Here is a 20,385-nt window from a genome sequence, read left to right as displayed (position 1 = left end):
CCATGGGACATTCCTGGAAACCTCCAGAGGGGGGTGAGCCCATATTTTAATTGTGACCTGCTGTCGCTGAAGGCAGTGAAACACTGCCCTTGGCTCCAGCGAGAGCAGCCTCGGGATGGGACAAGGCAGGTGAGCACATGCTCAGCCCAGGAGCCAGGAACGAGTGGGGCCCTCCTCCCTCCACCACTGATGGCCCAGCCAGGAACCACACACAAACAAGCCAAGTAAGATGTTGCTTTCATGGAGCACCTTCTGGTTGGCTGCCCCAGCCTGCCCATGCAGCTGCTGTGAGCTCTGCTCCCATCAAGGTCACACTGACTGTGTAGTTGTCTTCAACTTTATTGTCCCCACTCAGTGGAGAAAGTGCAACACAGATACAGCTTTGTGTCTTGGCTGTCCGGTCTATACCTGTGCATCTACCTCAGTCCTGCTGCAGGTTACATTCCAGTTGGGTTTGTTTTTTTTTTTTTAGTTCCCCCATCCCTTTGAATTTCTACCTCCCTCCTGTCCTTAGTGCCACCTGCGCTTACAGACACAATAAAAATTCTCCATCTATTGCTCCACTCATAGCTGTATTGTCCCGATGATCCCAGCTTAGGAAGAGACTTAGAAAAAAGAAAAAAATCACAATAGCAAAAAACCTTCAAATAAATAAATGTGAAAAACCCCACGATCCACACGGTAGAAAGTGAGAGCAGTGAGTCGCTCGGCGCGTCGGAGGCGTCGCCAGGCCAGGAACGTGCGCGGGCTGTTCTCCTCCTGTCCTCCCCCAGCCCGAGCACTGGTGATTCCCACAGCAGAGCAGGCACCTGGACACCAGGTACAAAGTGTGTGAAGTGGGACAGGAGCTGCAGGGGGCACGGGGAGACCCCTCCCCACAGGTACTGATCTCTGCTCGTGTGGCACCCTCGCAGGCCGTGCTGGTGACCCTGCTGCAGCCGGCGGGAGGTTGGACGCACGGGCAGCATCGGGGCCGTTCCTTCCTCGCCATCGTCACCGTCGTCGCCGTCACCATGAGCGGGTTGCTGGCCAGGGGAGCTGCTACAGAGCCTGCTTGCCCTGGCACTCACGCTTGGAGCACTGTGCTGGCTTCCACCAGTCCCCGTTGTGGCAGTGGCAGATGTTGCAGTCGTCCACCTTCACCTCGATGCCCGCGGGAATTATCGTGGTGCCCGCAAAGCAGTTGGGACCTGTGGAAACACAGGGGAGTAACAGGATAAACACTCCGTGTTTGCACTGGGGGCAGCAGCTCTGCTCTCAGCCTGGGACAGGCAGGGACCCAGTGCCAGCCCCTTGCCCTGCTCTGGCCACGCCACCAAAATCTGCAGCAGTGCTCCCACTCCGCTCAGTGCCGAGCCTTGGACCCACAGCAGTCCCTTCTCTCGTTTTTTGGATGCCCTCAAGCACTAAAGGGAAAAAAAAAAAGGCCTTGAAACTTCCCCTCTGTTTCTGTACCCAGCCCTTAGAACAAATGGCACTGGCACTCAGCTTTTTCTACTCGGTTGACCTCTACTTTAGTACCTCTTCTTAAATTTTGGCTGCAGGATGGACAAGACCATGAGGACAAGCATGAGGACACAGCCCAGCCTTCCCTGCTCCAACCTGGTGAGCCTGCAGGGAACTTCAGGGATCAGAGCCACTCCATCCCCTTAGGGCCATTGGCAGCCATGCTCCAAGACCAGGTAACCTCAAATACCCACACCAGTTTGGAGCTATTAACCAAAAATTATGTATTGCATCACCTCTCAAATGAGCTTTCTGATAAAATCTGGGTATTTTTCCTCAAGGGTAATTCTTTTAATCTGCTTACTATTGCTTTGGGTCTTTTTTTGGTTGGTTGGTTGGTTGGTTTGTTTTTGTGTTTGTGTTTTTTGTTGTTTTGGCTTCTTTATTACACAGTATCAAAGCTGAGCAACAAGTCAGCAAGGATCTCATTTCCCAGTCACAGAATGATTGTGTTGGAAGGGGTCTTAAAGCCCTTTCCTCCTCTTCATAAAAGCCCCAAAAGTATCCACTGCCCATCTGTCCCTCTGCAAGCTCTCTCCTCTTCCTCTGTTACTCCTTCACTGCTTAGCACCAGGAATTAACGTCAGGGCCAGCAGCACACACAAGAAATTCAATGAAGTCACACTGGTGACATTGGGGAAGCATAAAGACATTTGAAAAATGTTCTGTGGCTCGAGTGCTGCTCTGGAATGTCACTCCTTGATTGGCCACCGGTTTTAATCTATGCCTCTAGTGCATGAGGTGCATTCCAAAGGTGAGAGTGTGTAGAGACATGGAATTATGGGCAAGTTGTTCCTTAAGTCTTAGGCTTAAGGCTGGGAAAGGGAAACAGGGTCCCTTACGAGACTGGAAACAGGCTGAGCTGTAGCCAGCCCAGTGCCAGGGTCCCATGTTTTATATGGCTATTTATGAGTGCCCTGACTTCAGTAAGGTGCTCTTCAGGACCCTTTGTTGAACAGGCCATGAGTCTGGCAGGGCTGGGCTTGACCAGACAATTCAGGGTGCCTGAGTGTTACTTGTGTTTCAACACCCTCCCACCTCCATTAAAGGCCCTTTCAAATGCAGGCCTAGAGCAACATTTTGCATCCATCTTCATCAGGCCACAAGAGAAGGGCCAGAGAAAGCTGCCTTGGATGGCTTCTGTGGAGAATTTGGGGTGACAGGGTGTACCCCAGGGCTGCTGCTTATCCATGGGCAGGGCCTGGGAAGGCAGGCTGTGGCACTGGGAAGGTTTGTGCCACTCTGTGCTGCCTCCTCCTTGGCTGGGCCAGCACATGAATTCCATCAGGATTCCAGGGAGAAGCAGGTTTGTTTTACTCCAAACAAGGGGATTCCACTGTCCCTGCTGAACCAGAGCACAGGTGACACAGGGCTGCTGGCAGTGCAGGAGCCCTGCAAGTGGAGGTGTTTTAAGGTTGCTGGGAGCTGGGCTTTGAGCTGGACAAGCTCCCAATAGCCCCTCCAACCTCAGCCATTACAAACTGCAAAGAACTTTAAAGCCAGGAGCTAGCAGCCAAGAGCATGAGCAGACCAGCCCAACTCTACATATGCACACATGGTATCTGTGTTTTCCTTGCAGGCGTGAGGTTAAAGAAGTCATGACCTGAAGATTTCCCAAGCTGACATCACACTGGTTGGAAAGGCTGTGATTCCAACTGTGGTATCTCTCTGGCAACCCACTGAAGTTGTCACACTTTCCCAGAGCCTTTGAGTCCCTTTTCTGGCTGTGCCACTGCCTGTGCTCTTCACCACTGGTTTAATTCTCTGTTTCCTGGAGCCTGCTGGGTGGGGGTGTGTTATGACCCAGCCAGGGCATTGCTGGCAGATCATTTGCTGCTGTTAAATGCCCGGGGTTCAGATGCCAAGAAAATTCCAATAACTGCAGCTAGCTGTATCAGAAGTTGGAATAAATGCCTGGGATGGCACTTTAGTGGGGTGCTGCCTGTCGATGTCCAGGATGGCCAGGGTGGGCAGCCTCCACACAGCCTGCTCTGCACTCCCAGAGCAGAAAACTCCTTTTCATTGTAATAAAAATCTTCCTCTGGAGATTAGGGTGGCAAGGAAAGGGGAAGATCATCTTCCCTGGCTGTTAAGCACCTTGTTGGAGAGGCCAGTGCTGCCTCAGCACACACAGCCATCTCCAGACACAACTTTGTGTGGATCTCCAGCACTGCCAGCCCATTCTGGGGGCTGAGAACAGGTGGGAGGCTGGCAGTGAGGGAGCCAGCAGGTTTGTTCACTCACAGGTGAGTCAGTTTTGCCTCCCAGACAGGCTTTGGGGACCCAACACCTCCCTCGTGGGACTTTGGCACCCCAGTGTTGCAGGGATCATGGTCAGCCAAGGGTGAGGGCTTTGGAACTGACTGATAGGGTGCTGCCAGCTGGGAAAAAGTTTGTTTTTCCTTCATCCTGCTTATCTGTCCATCCCTTGGCTGCCCTTCCTCCTCCCAGCAGCCCCAGGTCACTTCTCCCTCCTGAGTTTCCCCAGGGGGTCATATGGAAGTAAAATAATCAGTAAACACCCCTTATTAATGCCCCAGGACAGGAAGGAGCAGAAAGCAGACACTGAAGAAAAGAGGAGATGGATGAGGGGGATGTGCTAAAAGCATCACTCTGAGGTCCCCATTGGAGAGGGGATCCCTTATCCTGGGGGCAGCAGCACAGCAACGTCCCTGCCCTGAACAAGGACACGGGGCAAATCTGCAATTAAGCACTGATGATCTGCCCCTCTGTTGAGCCTGGAAGGAGCAAGCATCTCTGTGTCTAACAGAAAACCCTTGGGATACTGTGCCCACCCCAAAGGGGTTGGGTAAGGCAAAGGGGGGAAATGGCAGCTGTGTTGGATAAATCACAGGGACTGCCAGACCAGACCTCACTGGAGCAGCACCAGCATCTCTGGGCTGACCAGGGTGACACCCAAGGAAGGAGCTGTAGTCAGGCTGAACTGAGGGGAAAATCACAGCAATTTGGTTTGTTTTCTTTCTTCTTGGCTTTTAGCGAAACAGAGGAAAACACGACCCGGGGCTCTACTGACACCTGCCTTCCTGTGGGATCTTCTGCCTCTCTCCTGACAGACTTTAGTACTTTTAATTTGGGCCAACATTGCCACTGCTCTTGGCCTTTTCTTTCCCAGCACTCTCTCAAATTAGCCCCCTCTGCATTGCCTGAGTGAAATGGTTTCTTTTGCTCACCACAGTGAGCTGGACAGAGCTTTATTGCATCCTCTCTCTCTCCCACTGCTATTCCCATCCCTACAGAAACACGGATTTCTAATGGAAGGCAGAATTTCCACACTGCATTTGTGATAATTCAACTTAAATTCCCATTGCCTGAAATCCAGTTTTCTAGTACAAACACTATCAGCCATCCTCTCCCTCTCTTTTTTTTTTTTTGGTTTTTTTTTTTTTTTCTTTTAAACTCCCACCTTCACACTGGAAAACTGGATCCTGTTTGTCCAAACTGGGATGTAGCGAGCATCACCCCCCCTTGGTGAAGGCACTTGGAGAGGGACCCTGCAGTGCTGGAATTTAGGTGAAAATATGCTCCTGCCAAGTGGCATTTTCTGTGCCATGACACAAGTCACCAGGGAGTTTTCCAGAAACTTTGGGATTTATAGAGCTGACAGCTACTGGTGGAGATAGCCTCCAGCACCTGGGCATGTGCACGGCTGTGCCACCTGCCTAAAGCCACAACCAGAGCCCACAGCAAGAAAGCAAGCCCTATTATTATTATTATTATTATTTTTGTTTGCTCTGCATCAGAGCTCAACAGACTCTTTTAAATTCTCTAATATTCTTTTTCCCTCCTAACATTTCAAAAGCTCAGGACTCCAACCCAGTGCTGCTAAGGACCAGCCTGAGTTTTTCCCACAATGGCTGCTTGGAGGAATGGGATGAGACCATGGCCCGCCAAATCAATGCCAAAACAAACCCCCAAAGACTGACAAAGAGCAGCACTATGGGGTTTTTAATTATTATTCAAAGGAAGAGGCTGCTCAGAAATATTTGATGACATGTCAAGCACATGAGGTTACTTATGATAATAGCAGCAGGAAAAGAAGCTGCTTTGGGCAAGGGCTGTCGTCCTGCTCTCAGTAAAAGCATCTTAAACCACGACTGTAATGATAACAGGACACTAATCACCCTTTTTCCTTGCTCAGGGAGACTGATGAGAGAAGTTTGCTGCTCCCATAGACAGTGTAATAGTGAGATTTGCTTTGCTTAACATAGTTAATACTCATAAAAGCCTGCAGCACTCCAGGCTGTTTGCTAGAACAGCTGTGAAGATTTTTATGGAGATGTATTAGGGACATTCAGATGCTGGTTTGATGGGAGAAATGGAAAATAATCGTATTTGGTTTGTTGTTTGGGGAGAATGGTGGAAAATTCTGCAACCATCTGCTGAAGATCAGGTACTTGGGTGATGACCCTGCTCCACTGCACCCATGTTCCAGAAGGACTTCAGGGCCCAGGCTCTCTCCAACACCATGAGCTGATGTCCTGGAGCCACTTGGTGCTGAGCAGCAGTGTCCCCCCAGCTCCCTGTGACTCCTCACATGGGTTTTACTGAACTCAGCAGCTCTGCCCGTGGCTTTCAGCAACTCTGGATCCAGCTTTGTGTGTGCAGAGAAGCAATAAAAGGAAATAAAATGTTAATCAAACAGCAAGCATGGATCACTTCAGGCCAACTGTGATATTCAGATGTGCCCTGAATAGCATCTTGCCCCAGACAAAGCTCATCATCTCCACCAGGACTTCTCATTGTGCAGCCTCTGATTCCAGCAAGAGTGGTACTTTCCCCTCAGTAAAATATGTCTCCTGCCACTTCTTTGAGAGCCTCCCCATCCCTTTAGGAAATATTAAAGCTGACTCTTAGGAGAATTTAGCTTATTCAGTGGATGGATTCCATCAAGGAGAGAGGTGCTGATGGCTACGCTTATCTGCTAAATAGCAGCTCAATTCAGCAGCCATCCCTCAGGCTCCCAAGTGGTGTGCCCCACAACTGAAGTTTCAAGGGATAAGTGGAAAACTGTGGTGTTTCCTGACAGTATTTAGGAATGGATACATCCTGAAACATCCCCTGGACTCTCACTCAGCTGAATGAGGCTTGGAGACTTTGCTTTCGGAGCTCAACCATGAACACAATTGGGCATGGGGGCTTGTTGTTGGCAGTGTGCTCTGGCCTGGGGAGGTGTTTCTACTGAGCATGGCCAAGTGCCTTCCCAGTGGGAAGGCAGATTTTCCTCTGCATGTCTCCACAGAACAGGCCTCTCCCAGCCTTCACCATGACCATCCCACACCACAAGCCATGCAGTCTCCAACACTGGTATCTGGAGCTGAAACAACCTCATGCAAAGCAGTGACCAAATGAGGATAACACTTGGAATCCACACAAGGATGCTCATGGATCCCCAACAGAAAAAGAAGGAAACTGCAGCAGAATCCCCAGGCTCTGTCACACAGGCAACAAATTGCCTGTGCCTGCATGTTTTTCCACGTCTGGGCTGAACTCTATGCTCAGAAGCGAAGGAAAACCAGCATCTTGTTTTTAATGATGGTCTTTGTTTCTGGAGGTTAACACCGCTCCTCTCTGCTGATCCTGCAGGATCTTTTAAAATGTTCATTTAGCTCTGCCAATGCTATTTATGTGATCACTTCAGATTGCAAGAAAAGAGCTTAATTTGTGTCTTTAATTAAGGAGCTGGGGAGGGAAGAAGTCTTGTTTTCACTGCCTGGTATGGAGAGTGCCAGCCCCACTCTGGGGGAAGGAGGAGGCAGCGCGCAAAGCCAGAGGTGAGACATAAGGAAATCAGCCAGTGATGCTGAGCTTTGCCTTGCTGAAAATAAAATTTGGCGATGATCTGCAGGAGCAGCTGAAAACCCCACCCAAAGAAAACAACCCTCGAGCTTTCTTGTGTTAGGAGGCCAGAACTGGAGATCCTTGCTTGGAGCACTGCTGAAGCCTGAGGATGCATTGGGAATGGGGCCACCATGATCCCACGATGTGGGGCAGTGAGTTCACACCCCGGTAATGCCCAGCTCTGATCCCTGTCTGCCACTTCTCAGTGGTGGCAGGAGGGACAGCACTGTGCTGTGGCTCTGCCTGCTCCCTGCTCCTGCAGGTGATGTCCATGTCCTCCAGGCTACAGAGGACACAGCTCCTTCCAGTACAAACACCAGGGGAAAAGAACCCCCTGGACTCTACAGTCCATCATCATCCAACCACCCAACCTGCACAGAGACTCCTGCAGGGCTGGAAATGAGACTGCTTCAGGTCAGTGTCCCCATCCCAATCGCCATCAGGTCTGGAAGCTGCTTCTCAGCCTGCTCATGCTCTCAGGCAGCAGTGAGCTCTCCTGTGATGCACGGGCTGCATCAATGTGTTGTCTGCCCCCTCAGTAAAATCTGTATGCCTGCTCCATTTTCAGGAGGCACTGAGAGCTGAATCTACCAACCCATGCCTGAGTGCCACAAATTGAACCTCACTCCAGTGGGCCAGTGGTGGCTTCAGCACCCTTCCAACCCCCTGTCATTCAAAAGTTCAGGAGTTGCTCTCTTCCCCTTTTTTTGGATTGCTGTTGATATTTTAAAATACCAAAAGAAAGTCTTAGCCTCTATCAGTTTAATCCCATTCCCCCTTGTCCTGTCACTCTGCTGCTCCCAGCTGTGGTAATAAGTGTCTCCTCCTTGAGGTGACCCCAAGATGGAAGGTTCACTCTTCCTCTGCCACCCTGTCCAGCTAGGACACATGGCACCTCCAATAAATGCCCTTAGTTTCACTCTGTTCTGTGAAATGCTGCAAAATCAGAGCCTTTTCTCTTTTCATTTGTGGATAAACCCTGCTGGCTCTGGCTAGCAGCTCCTGGAGTCATCTGGTGGCACCTTCTAGACGTCCATGGGCTTTCAGTTGTGCACACCACTGCCCCAAAGAATTACTCTCCTCTGAAGCTTATCTGCAGCACTTTTCCATCCTTCCTGCATTTTTCACTGCTCACAAGACAATGTTAACAGCCCTTCTCAAGTACTGCCTATTTACAGGAGAGATCTTTCCAGCCATAATTCACATTGCTGGACGCCTGAAGATGCCTAAAAGTTATTTAATCTCTGCATTAAAATGTATATATATCTGCAGTATCCTTGTCCAAATTAAATCCAAGTTGCTCACTCCAAGCTGGCCCTCCATCATTAGAAAGAATGCATTAAGAAGGTGAGGGGGAGGTAAAAAGCTGTTCCACTGACTTTTGCCAGCTATGCAGCCACACAATAAAGAAAATATAACACAGGAGCAGCTCCCAACCAGCCCAGTGGGACAGGGAACCTCCTGGTGGCCCCACATTCCCTTCTGGCTCTCCACACACCAGGAGGGTCACATCATCCAGGCTTTGCTCAGACAATCACAAGTATTTGCTGCCTTGGAGTATAATGAATGCAGGAGCCCCACTCGAGTTCCCTAAATTGTGAGCTGGCACCCAGTGACAGAGACTGATGTAGGCCTCGCTGCTTTGCACTGTAGTTAGAAAAATACTGATGGCTCGTTATCCGTCTTAATCAGCAGCAGCAAACAAATGAGGGACAGGGAGACATCCAGAAGGGAATACACGGCATTACTCCTCCTTATTGATAGCACAGTTACTTAATTTGATGTGGAGACGTAACTTCAGGCATCACTAAGTACTGGAGCAGGGACGTTCTGGTGCAGGGAAGATCTATGGGTGCAATTTAAAAGCCGTCTGTTTGGGAGCGGTGACGTCCATGGGTGCCAATACCGATCCCAGCTCTGCGGACAGGCTGGACACCATCCCTCACCAAGACAAATGAAGACACTGTCCCTTCCACAGCTAAAATGCACCAGCTGAAAATGGGGGAGCCCCACTCCACCCTTCATCTGCTGGGCTTATGGGATGAGCTGGACAACAGGGGTCTGAGCCCAAGATTGAGCACAGAATCCCAGAATGGTTTAGGTTGGAAAGGACCTTAAAGCTCACCCACCTCCACCCTCCACCATGGGCAGGGACACCTTCTGCTGGACCAGGCTGCTCCAAGCCCCATCCAACCTGACCTTGGACACTTCCAGGGACAGCTTCCAATGTCTGATGGCTTTGGGATGGTCGTGTCCAACCCGCCCTCCCCTGGGCACTGCCCGTGCCAGGGCAGCAGAGCTCTGGATCAGACCTTTGGCACAGCTCACTCGGGGAAGGCAGCATGGAGATGGTGGAGCAAAGCTCATCATCTGGGCACACCAAAGAAAATTATGCAAGCAGTACATTTCCCAACGCTTTAGATGGTGGTGTCTGCCTCCCCATATGGACGTTTCCCCTGGTCCCGTGCACCCAGCCCCTCTGTTCCTGATCCCAAGTACACCAAAATCAAAGCTGGGAGCAAGTCCGAGCGCACTTTGAGCTCCCTCCAAAACCTCCAGCCCCAGTCTGTCCATTTGACTGGGTTTCTAACCCAGCTGTGGGTTAGGGACTGCTGGCCAGCATTGCTGCAGTGCACATTAATAGGTATCGAGTTCACAACCCTTTATTCACTCTGCTGACCCATACACCTAAACGAGGGCAGCCCTGAAGTGAAACTGAGGAGGTTTCACCTGGCTGGAGGAGCCAGCACATGGATCAGCTCCCAGATAGCAGAAGAGCAACTCCCAGTGCTTAACTCATCTTAAATCCAGGGCTTTCCCTCCTCCTTTTAGTGTAAAATGCAGGCTGGCATTTTCAATGTCTCCTATGGGATTTACATGCCAAATTCTTCTTCATTTTAAAAGGATCTATGTGTGCAAATACCTTGATCAGCACTGAAAAGTTTAGTGTATGGTAAAAAAAACCTGCAAAGGGCCCAGCATTGCAAAGGCAGGAACTGTGCATCCAAAGCAGGTTTTCTGACCCAGGTTTTACTGTGCATACCCTGGGTGGGAGAAGGAAAATTGTAGCACCTCAAAGCCAGCAGTAACCATCTATTAAGGGAGAAATATTTACCTGAGCAAACAAACAGGTTTAGCTCTTAGATATCTTTCTGCAGGTAGCATAAAACTTTGGAAGAATACCACAGATTTTCTTTAGATTTATTTTTTAAGTACAGGTCGATTGTAATTGTGAGCAATGAAAGCTACTCTGAGGTAATTTTAACCCTTCAGGTAAGTAACAGGCTTTCAAAAATTGTCTAAATAGATACTTCCCAAAATGAATTTCAACAGCACTGAAGGCACATTTATTTGTTTAATGGTTCAAACATAGTGTGAGGTGAGGTGGGTTTTTTGGAGCTGGTATCAGATGGATTAAAGGAATCAATTAATAGAACTACCATTAAACTATGGCATCGGCTAACACGGTTACCAGTAAAATCAACAGCCAAAGGGAGGAAATGTTGGACCTTCCAGAAACTAAACCTTTAAGTCAAGGAAAAAATATAAAAAACCCCCATGCATAATGTGCTGTAGTGTTTGTGCTGCCTTCACCTCCCTGGCTTAGGTGGCAGGAGCAGAACAATGTGTGCCATGGGACAGGCTCACTTCCAGTGACTGTGCCCTTGTAGCCAGCATTTCCCAAGAAAGGAATTGGGATGCAGAGATGCAAACTCATCCAAGGACTTAGCTGGATGTTCAACCTGCAGTGGTCTGGGCAGCTCCCAGGGACACTGGGACACTGTCAGGGAGCAGCAGCTCCCACAGGCAGCCACAGCTCTTGGTCCATGCAGGCATGGGATTTGGGAAATCAGGGCTCTGGTAGCCCCTGGATGCCAAAGCACCAGGCCTGTGGTCCCTGCCCAGGTATATCCACTCAAAGGCAAAGGTTAACAACAGAAGAATAACAAGCAGGACTTTTTCACTGGGTCTTGTGAGCTTTTAGCCAACTTACTCACCTCTTGGTTGTGCCTTGTGTGAAAGTTAATGATTTTTATACCCCACTTTAACATTTTTATGTCTTTTTTTTCTTGAGAAAAAAATTCCCGCATTTGGTGTAAGAATTAAAACAGTATTTCATGCTTAACTGCAGTCACAGATGATCTATGGAAGAAAGCTGGCTCCATGTCAACTCAATATAAAGCCAGAATTGAATCCAACTTGGTCACTACAGCTGTGAGATGTTTTATGGGGTGAGGAATTTTTTCAGATCGGTCATAAATGAAATGGAAACTGTGACTGGGCTCATTTTGTATCAAACAGGAGCAGAAAAAAATGTAGGGAAGGAGCAGGATTGCTACACATTTGTGCGAGTTTTTCCTTGAGGGGTGGAACGTGCTGCAAACCCAACCCAGCGGCGGGCAGCGCTGCAGCGGCGATCGCTGGCTGTTGGCACAAAGCCCCTGCCAGGGCAGTGGGGGTTTCCTGAGCTCTGGGGATCAACCCCCAGCTGCTGCCTGGAAAACAGCACTGCTGCAGCTGCAGCCCACATCCCTGAGGGATGGGGTCACCGGATGGAAAATGCCCTCAGGCCTTTCTGCCATCATGGCATGCATGCGATGCTTTGAGGGCACCAGCACGGTCCCACTTGCGTTTCCCACCTGGAGACAGATTGTTCTGATGTCAGTTTTGAACGTGGGGTTGTGTTAGAAATGGGATTTCAAAGCAAAGATAAAACTTTTCACATAAGGAAGGAGCTGCTGTGGAAACCATTTCTTCCTGCTCCTGGCTTGTGTTTGAGTCGTTGGGTTTTCTGCTGCTGACTTTGAGCAGAACCCATCTCCTGCTGCCTTTACCACTGCTCCCCTCTCCCTGGTCTCCACAGCCTCCACCACTATTCCCAGCCTCCTGGCCTCCATGATGGACACAGAAATGATGGCCATGGCCAGGTAAGACCACATGAAAGGGGAATTTAATGTTAAAAGTTAAAACCAGTCAGCAAAGGTTCCCCTTCCAGTCAAAGGATGGATCTTCTGGGGGATGTTTACAGCATCAGCTTCTGGATCTGCCTGTTTTCATCCCTATAAATTTAGGATGGGCTGCAGTGGCAAAGCTCCCATTTCCATGCAAATCCATACAAATGCTTGATTACCTGCAGAAACGGAATAACCACAAAGGCAGAAACAGTATTTCTTAGTTTATGTGGGGAATTTAATTGCCTGTCTGTGGCACAGAAAAGGAAAATCAAGAAAACATCTTCCCTGACCCCACCCCAACCATTAAGCCTGGTGTTGGACAGACAGGACATGGTGCTGCTGTGCCAAAATCTGCATCTCCTGAGGAAACGGGAGGAGGAGGGAATGGAAGGGGCAGGGCAGGATGGGTGGGTGGATCTTGAGGATACACATGGGGAGACCAAAGCACTGCAAGGAAAGGCAGACCTCAGTCTGATGGATAAAAGAGACAAGCAGAGGTTGGTGCTCCTGGAATAACCAGGCCCCTACACCCTTCTGCTGGGACCTGTCCTGATTTCTCCAGCAGCTGCAGAAACAGCTGTAATCAACATTTTGTCCCAGGTTTTGCTCTTCCCACACTCTTGCACTACCTGAATTTAATGGTATCCGTGGCATTTCCAGGATGCTTTCAGATGGTGCCATGCAAAGAGTCCAGCTGATGATAGAAACAAGATGAGCAGTGCTGGTTTTGCATGGGATCAGTTGCATTTAATGAATTCACCCAATGAAAAAAGGGAGGTCCTTTCCTTTGCTCATAACTCTGGATGTCACCACGAAAGGCATAACCACAGTGCGTGTGAGCCTTCATACTCTGGCAGGTGTGACTGCGCTGGGACAGGACACTAACTCTGTGAGGTAACAGCTGGGAATGATGAAAGGCTGTGGAAAAATTATGGTGCACATAGGTGGGTCTGCATCCCCCCTGCCCAAACTGCCCAAAGGCTTCATTACCCTTCTCTGTAGTCTCCTTTTATTACCTAATTCCTGGACGAAATTCTTGCTCACCCCCTGGTCTCAGTGACACCACAGGATCTGAACAGCTCACAACCCATTTTCCTCCCACATTCCCCTGGGACAGGGAAGTGCACTGGGTAAACTGAGGCACAGAAGCAGTGGGGACTCATGCAGGTTATTCAAAATAAACCCAGCAAAAAACTGCATTTGACTTGCAGCAACAGGAAGGCTTGAGGCTGCAAACTGCCTTCTCAAGTGTGATGGGAGTTGGTTCACACCTTACTGGCAGAGGGAAGGAACTGTGGGACAGGGCTGCAAAGTGATGGACAATGACTTCCAAAAATTCCCCATTTCTGAGTGTTCCCACACTCTCCAGCTAGTATTCCCTGCCTTGTTTTTCCTGAGCCCATTTTGTGCCTTAGAATTTTTTTTAAAGCCAGAAAGATTTAGACATTAGAACAGCTACTGACCTGATACAAGTTAATGATTTTATAAAACCCCTAAAAATGCTTTACTTTAAAAGATTGATGTTTCCTATTGTATTTTTTCAATGCCAATTAATTACTTAATTCATTACCAGTGTAACACAGGAATACTCTTTGAAAATCTGCTGCTTTGTGTAGATGCCTTTAATTACGGATAATTAAATACTGTGGAAGGACCTGATTATACCTCTGAGCGTTTTCTAATCTGGAAAATGAAACACACTCCTGTACTCCTGAACACATAAAACAAAAGCTGAGCTCAACAGCGACAGGAAGTAAAAAAAGATGGGAAAAACAAACACCCCAAAAGCCAGAACCACCCCAAACACTGCAACTAAAAGAGGGTGGGAATTCCTGGGGAGGCTCAAAGTCTTTGTGCGTGCCCTGACAAAGGGTTGGAACCAGAGCCTCCCTTCGTGGGGTACAAGGGGGAGCCCAAATGTGCTCAACACGGCGCTGCTGCAGCCTGCATGCAAACATGGGCCCAGTGAACATAACTCCTGTCAGCACTTGCTAAAGCTGGGAACAGATTTCCAGATGGTCCCTTGCACATATGGCAGCAATAGCCAAAACTGCCACAAAGAGCAAAGCACTCCAAACATCATCACAGGTGACCTTGGAAGAGGAAAGCCTGCCAATGGCAGAAGTTACGCTGTTGGTTGCTTTCTGTCCCAGAAGAAAGCCGTGGAAGTGCTTGTTTTGGAGACAGCATTACCCCAGTGCCTCTGAGACAGAACCCTTCCCTGACTCCTACTCTGCATCCTTCCTCCCTGGACCACGAAGTGATTGCCAAACTCAGATTACAGTCTCTTGTCTTTGTTTATTTCTCAGATGGCAAATTTTTGGAGAAAAATTAGGACAGGTCTTGTGAAATGTTAGGGGCAGGATGACATGATACATGTCATACATGTCTGGCACATATTGAACTGGAGACACTAAAAGAAGGAAAATATCACCCCTAACACATGGGCTGCCTACCTGCCTTAAATCAAAGCAGCAATGTGGCACATAGCTACTGCATCCCTGCCCATGGCAGGGGATGGAACTGGATGATCTTTAAGGTACCTTCCAACTCAAACTGTTCTGTCATGATTTGTGGGTGCTGATGTCCAAGTGTGGGATATTGCCCTGCCCCAGAGATCCCCTCCTGAGGTGCACTGCCAAAATCCTTGACACAGCAGCTGATTTCAGCTGAGAAATGCAGAAACTCAGCCCCTGTGTGGTGAAGTGCACGAGGAGACGCTGCAGCACATGGGACACATTGCTAGGATGAAGTGCCCATGGCATTTGTCAGGATTCCTACCTGGTGCTGCCAGCAGTGCCAGACCCATTGCTGCTTCCACCTCACCCGCTGGTGAAGTTTGTGACAGGATGAGCTTATGTGGGGGATTTTATTTCATTATTTTTGCCCAACGGATTAGTGGAAAACAGGAAGTCAGTGATGTCTTGCTGACCCCCACAGGTGTGACCTGTTAATGCACACAGTGAGGAGAACCACTGGGTTGGCCCCACCTCGGAGCCAACATTCATCGAGCCCATGCAGTCCCTGGGTTGCTGCAAACTTCCCTGTGCCAACACTTCCTGTACCAGGGCATGTTGTGTCTAGAAAGCCCAAACCTCAGTCAGGAGAACAAAATGCACACATTTTCTTGATGCAGTTTGAGCCTCACCTTTGCGTCTGGCAAACAATATTCCAGCAAGGAAAAGCTTTCACTTTGGAATGGAAAGGGCTTTGGTATGCTGGTGCATCCATGGGCAGAAGAGCCCAGCCTGTCTGCACAGGTTTTCTAGGGCAGTCTGATGGTGCCTGTCAACATCCCACAGGAACCTGTCCAGCACTGTCACTGCCACTGCTCTTAATTAGCTGATTCTCCTCTCCTCTCCTCTCCTCTCCTCTCCTCTCCTCTCCTCTCCTCTCCTCTCCTCTCCTCTCCTCTCCTCTCCTCTCCTCTCCTCTCCTCTCCTCTCCTCTCCTCTCCTCTCCTCTCCTCTCCTCTCCTCTCCTCTCCTCTCCTCTCCTCTCCTCTCCTCTCCTCTCCTCTCCTCTCCTCCTCTTGCCGTTAGATCCATAGATAGGAGTTAGGCTAAATCTGTAAAGTAGGCACCTTTGTCTCAGGGGTTGATCCAACCAGGAAACCCAAATAACCATCTGGGCAGGGGTGTCTCTCGTGTCTGGGTGAAACTCTCCAAGGAGGTGCTTACACAGGCACAGGAACTGGCCCTGACTTTTTTTTCTTTTTGCATGCAAAACCTTCACTGTGGAGCTGTTAGGATGAATGAGAGAAGGGCCAGATCCTCAGCTGCAAACAAAACATGGATGTTTCCCTCAGAGCAAGGCAGCCAGGCCAGTTTACACCAGCCTCAGGTACTGGATCACAGCATACTTACTCTCAGGGGGGTATGATGTAGCCAAGAAAAGAAGTGGTTTCTGTACAAAACACAGCAAATACTTCTAATCGTTACTATAGTGGGCAGGTTTTTTTATCACAGTTTCCCATTTAATTTCCAATTTAATAATTACAGTTTGACTTTGCCTGTAATAATACATTGCTTTTTTGTTTGGCACAGCTTGAAAAGTAACCAGAAATTCCCTCTTGCAGTTTCCTTGTAGCACAGGCGGGTGTTAGGGGATCGGTGGCTGCCTGGGTGTTTGTAGCACTTTCTGTACGTGGTGAGGGTTCCAGGGATGGGGCAGCCACAGCTTCTCCAGGCAGTCTGTGCCAGGACCTCAGCACCCTCACAGGGAAGAATTTCTTCTGAATGTCTAAACCTACTCTGTCAGAGTGAAGTCATTCCCCCTTGTCCTGCCACTCCAGCCCTCTGTAAATAGTCCCTTTCCATTTTTCTTGTCAGCTTCTGTCAATTCTGAGTTACTCACCTCTCCCAGGTGAGAGGGAGAGCCAAGCAGGAAGGACATTTCCCATCACAGTCAGAGCTATTTCTCCTATTCTGCTTCCACTCATCTGGAGAGGGAAAGTCAGAGGTGCACTTTCTACTTTCAGTGAAAATCAGAGCAGGCTGTCTGAAATAATTAATAGGGCAAAAAGCCCCTTCATTTCTGTCTTCCCCAGTGAAATAGTCCAAAGTATAAAGATCTACATCTAAAACCTTATCACCCCCTTTATCCTCCCAGATTTGAGGGAGTTTGTTCTGAAAGCATTAAATGGGGCATCTCATCACTTCCAGATTTTTCCCAAACCTTTTTAATGTACAAAGAGTGAGTTTGCTGTAATTGGCCCTTTTCCCAGGGAGGTATCAGTGAGTCAGAATTTTTCTGACCAACATATTCCCATCTTCTTCCAATACTCTCAGGCAGCTGCTGTGCAAAAAGTTAGAACTTTGACAGCCAGAGGAAAATTTTGTGTGCTCATCATCATGCAGACCCACTGCTCTCAACAGATCTCTGGGCAGGACATCAACAGTCCTCTTTTTGGAACATCAGCTCCTGATCCATTTATTCTAACAAACTGCTTCCCAACCAGCACTACCTGGCACAAAACATTTATAACTGGGACAGACTGTGGCTTAGTTGATGTAAAATGAATTACACCAGTTTGCATCAGTCGTGGTACTGGTCTGTAATGACTCCTTTTTCTTTAAATTCCTCAGTGAATTCCTTGAGGGGATCATGACTTCAGAAGTGGATACAAGTGGAATTCAGACATCCTGGAGTTCACCTCCCATTACAAAGTGCTGATAGGGTCCCATGGGTGACTCCTCTTTCCTTGAGCTGCATCAATGGCCAGAGCTGCAAAGAACCCCACCAGCCACAGCAAAGAAAGCAACATCCTCTCCTCGTTCCCACCACACTTTTATTTGCTCATGACCAAGCCTAAGCCATTCAGTCTTGGGCAGTAATTCAGATCAACACTGCAGAAGGGTTTCTGAAACACAAACAAGGAGAGCAAGAAAGGAACTCCTGCACCAGCCAAGCTCTTCTGGGGATCTCTCATCCAGGGGATGGAGATGTAGGAAAAGTGGAGGGAAGGAAAGGAAGCAGGAGGAGAAAACTTGTAAGCATCTTTCTTAATTCTAAGTGTTCTCAGACTTGCTTAGCTCTAATCTTTAATTCATATTTTCATTACAGTCTCTTTGCTCTGTAAAGTCTGCATTTCATGTAAAAGGAGAAGCTCAAACATAAATTATTTGACATAAGTCAACCCCTTCTTAAAGTCCTCTACTCTACATATGTGTAGGCTCCAATAAAGAAGCATTAAACATTCATCAAATTAGAAATACATGAAGACAGTGTCTGCCACTCTTCTCACACTGATATGCTTCATAATCCCAACCTCCTAGAGCAGCCAAAGCAAACCCTCTCTAATCCTTTCAGAACCCCTGACCATGCCTTTCAGAACCCCAGCCTCCTGCAATGTGCCTCTGAGCCACCCAGAGGTATCAGCAGGTCAGATCCTCAGCTGGAGTAAATCAGAGTAAAACAGTGCTGTGTTTTACACCAAATGACACTGACACAGGATTTGGCTTTAAGCTTCTCTTGCAGCAAAATGGTTTACAGCAATGTCCTTGGATCATAAAGTCACTTTTCGTATTGTAAAGTCCCACAGGAATCGGGGAACAGCAATTTGATGCCTGCTTTAATTTCAGTACTGCCCAGGCTCCTTGTGTTCTGCAAAGGAACCTGGCTTCCCAAGCAGAATCTAGGAACTCTTCCCCTCCAGAAAATCCCTAACCCGCCCCTTCTCTGCAAGACACTATCATGATGACAGTGAATCTTGAACTAACATTCTCACAGGCCAGTGCACACAAACTTCAGCAACATTTCCCCAAGGGGGAACAATCATGAGCAAAAGCTTCTTCATAAATATTTGAGTTTGAACAGTAATGCAGACCAGGTAACGTGTTTCCCACATCTCTGAGAGCCGTGCCTGCTGAAAGAGAGCTCTGGAGCTAGTCCCATCCCACAAATGGCTTCTCATGATCCTCCCTGACCCTTTTCTTCAGGGTGCCTGTTACATCCATCTGAACTCTGCTGTGGAGGAAGCAGGGAAGCATGGTTAGGACCTGGGGTACAAATCCAGCATAGCAGCTTTCAGCTCCTGGCCTTAAGCAGTCAGGCAGAGCCATTTCCTGCCATGTTTAATTAGTGAATGATCCCTTTCTTGCTTGCTGGGCAGAGGCAGAGAACACAGAGGCTTGGGAAGCAGCAGGTGACCCACGCAGGTGAACACACCAGGTGAACACACCAGGTTCAGAGGCTGCTGTCCTGCTGGCTCCAGGCTGCAGCTCCCTGGGAATGGAGCTCTTCCAGCAGCATCCCTGTCACTGCACAGCCCAGCACCCCAGCTTTGTGTGAGCACTGAGCTGTGGGATGGACTTAATCACATGAAGTGCTGCTCAGTTCAGGGCTTTCTTGTTTTCTAAAGGCTTTTCCTGTCCCTCGTTGCTCTCAGTCTCATTTTCTCTGAAACTTCACGATGTGGCAGATTCAACTCAGCCCTCCCTGATGCTGTCCAACACCAGGATGGCTAATTTTGGAAGTTTTAACTTTTCCAAAGCTTTTTACTGTTATAGAGGCCTCTTCAAACAGCTGTGACCATGGGGAGCAGATCAATCTTGAGTCAGCAGGGCATTTAAGCATCTGGATAATCCAAGTGCTGGAGACTTCCAAAGCAATGGAGGATGCTGCTCTTGACAGATGCTTTTGTGTCTAATTCTCACCAGCAAATTCAGCATCTACATGCCTTTCACTCCTTGGCCTGAAGTGATCAGGTGGATGAGCTCCACTGAAAATCAGTTTCAGGGAAATGACTTCTCCAGGAACAGTAAAGCAGCATTGGAGTATTTTGTCAGGTTGGTTTCTGCCTGGCCCAAACACACCTCCTAATTTTCAGTCTTGATCTTCTACCAGCTTTCAAATCAATTCTTTTTTTTTCCTTTGTTGATAATCACTGCTTTAATTGAGCTAAAAGGGCACCACAGTTCATACTCCTGCTGGTCATCACAAAGAACATTATCCAGTCCTTCCCGTGGCCCCTCGGGCAACACCTGAAGGGGGTGGTGGCTGTGGGGGTGACCAAGTGCCCCAAAAGTTGGCTGCCATCAGTAATTCACAACCATGCAGGGTGATGTGGCTACTCTATGCTACTGCCTTCAGCTGCCAGGACCTGGGGAGAGGATGGTGGAGTCCAGCAAAATCCGGCATGGGGAGCACTTCTTCTCCTTGGCTGGGCACATTCCCTTGCATCTGCACAACCAACCAGCACATTGCATAGACTGTGACTGAAGGGGGTTTAAATGCAATCTTAAAATCTGGCCATTTCAGGAATTCCTGAAATAAATTAGAAGAGGAATTTTGTTTAGTTGTTTTTGTTTGTTTGTTTGTTTGTTTGTTTTCTCTAAAGGGATCTCCCCATGGCTCCAAATCACTGTTTTCCAAAAAGTAAATGAAGTCTTCTCTCATCCTCTTGCCACATTTTCTGTGTTGCCTTTATCCTCCAACTGTTGTATATAATTAAATGGCAGACAAAACATCCTGTCCCCAAATCCTTCCCTTTTTTTCCCCTCAATCTTTTAGTAATTTTTATCCACGCTTCCTTGATTTTTTTGTCACTGATCAAGTTGGAAGC

The 20,385-nt window shown here is 48.5% G+C and overlaps 1 protein-coding gene across 1 annotated transcript in view; it reads right to left on the bottom strand.

Annotated features, from left to right (window-relative positions):
* Nucleotides 1-416: 416 nt before the first annotated feature.
* The window catches only part of VWC2L (von Willebrand factor C domain containing 2 like), a 41,570-nt gene continuing 21,601 nt past the window's right edge, over nucleotides 417-20,385 (bottom strand). Inside the window, exon 3 of the mRNA XM_062506723.1 lies at nucleotides 417-1,190. Within this exon, the coding sequence (XP_062362707.1) occupies nucleotides 1,042-1,190 (149 nt within the window). The 3' untranslated portion in view covers nucleotides 417-1,041. The remainder of the gene's footprint in view (nucleotides 1,191-20,385) is intronic.

Source organism: Cinclus cinclus, chromosome 21, assembly GCF_963662255.1.
Source record: "Cinclus cinclus chromosome 21, bCinCin1.1, whole genome shotgun sequence".
In the NCBI taxonomy this organism is placed as follows: Eukaryota; Metazoa; Chordata; class Aves; order Passeriformes; family Cinclidae; genus Cinclus; species Cinclus cinclus.
Note: the sequence above shows the minus strand (reverse complement) of the source record. Positions and strands in the feature narration are given on the sequence as shown.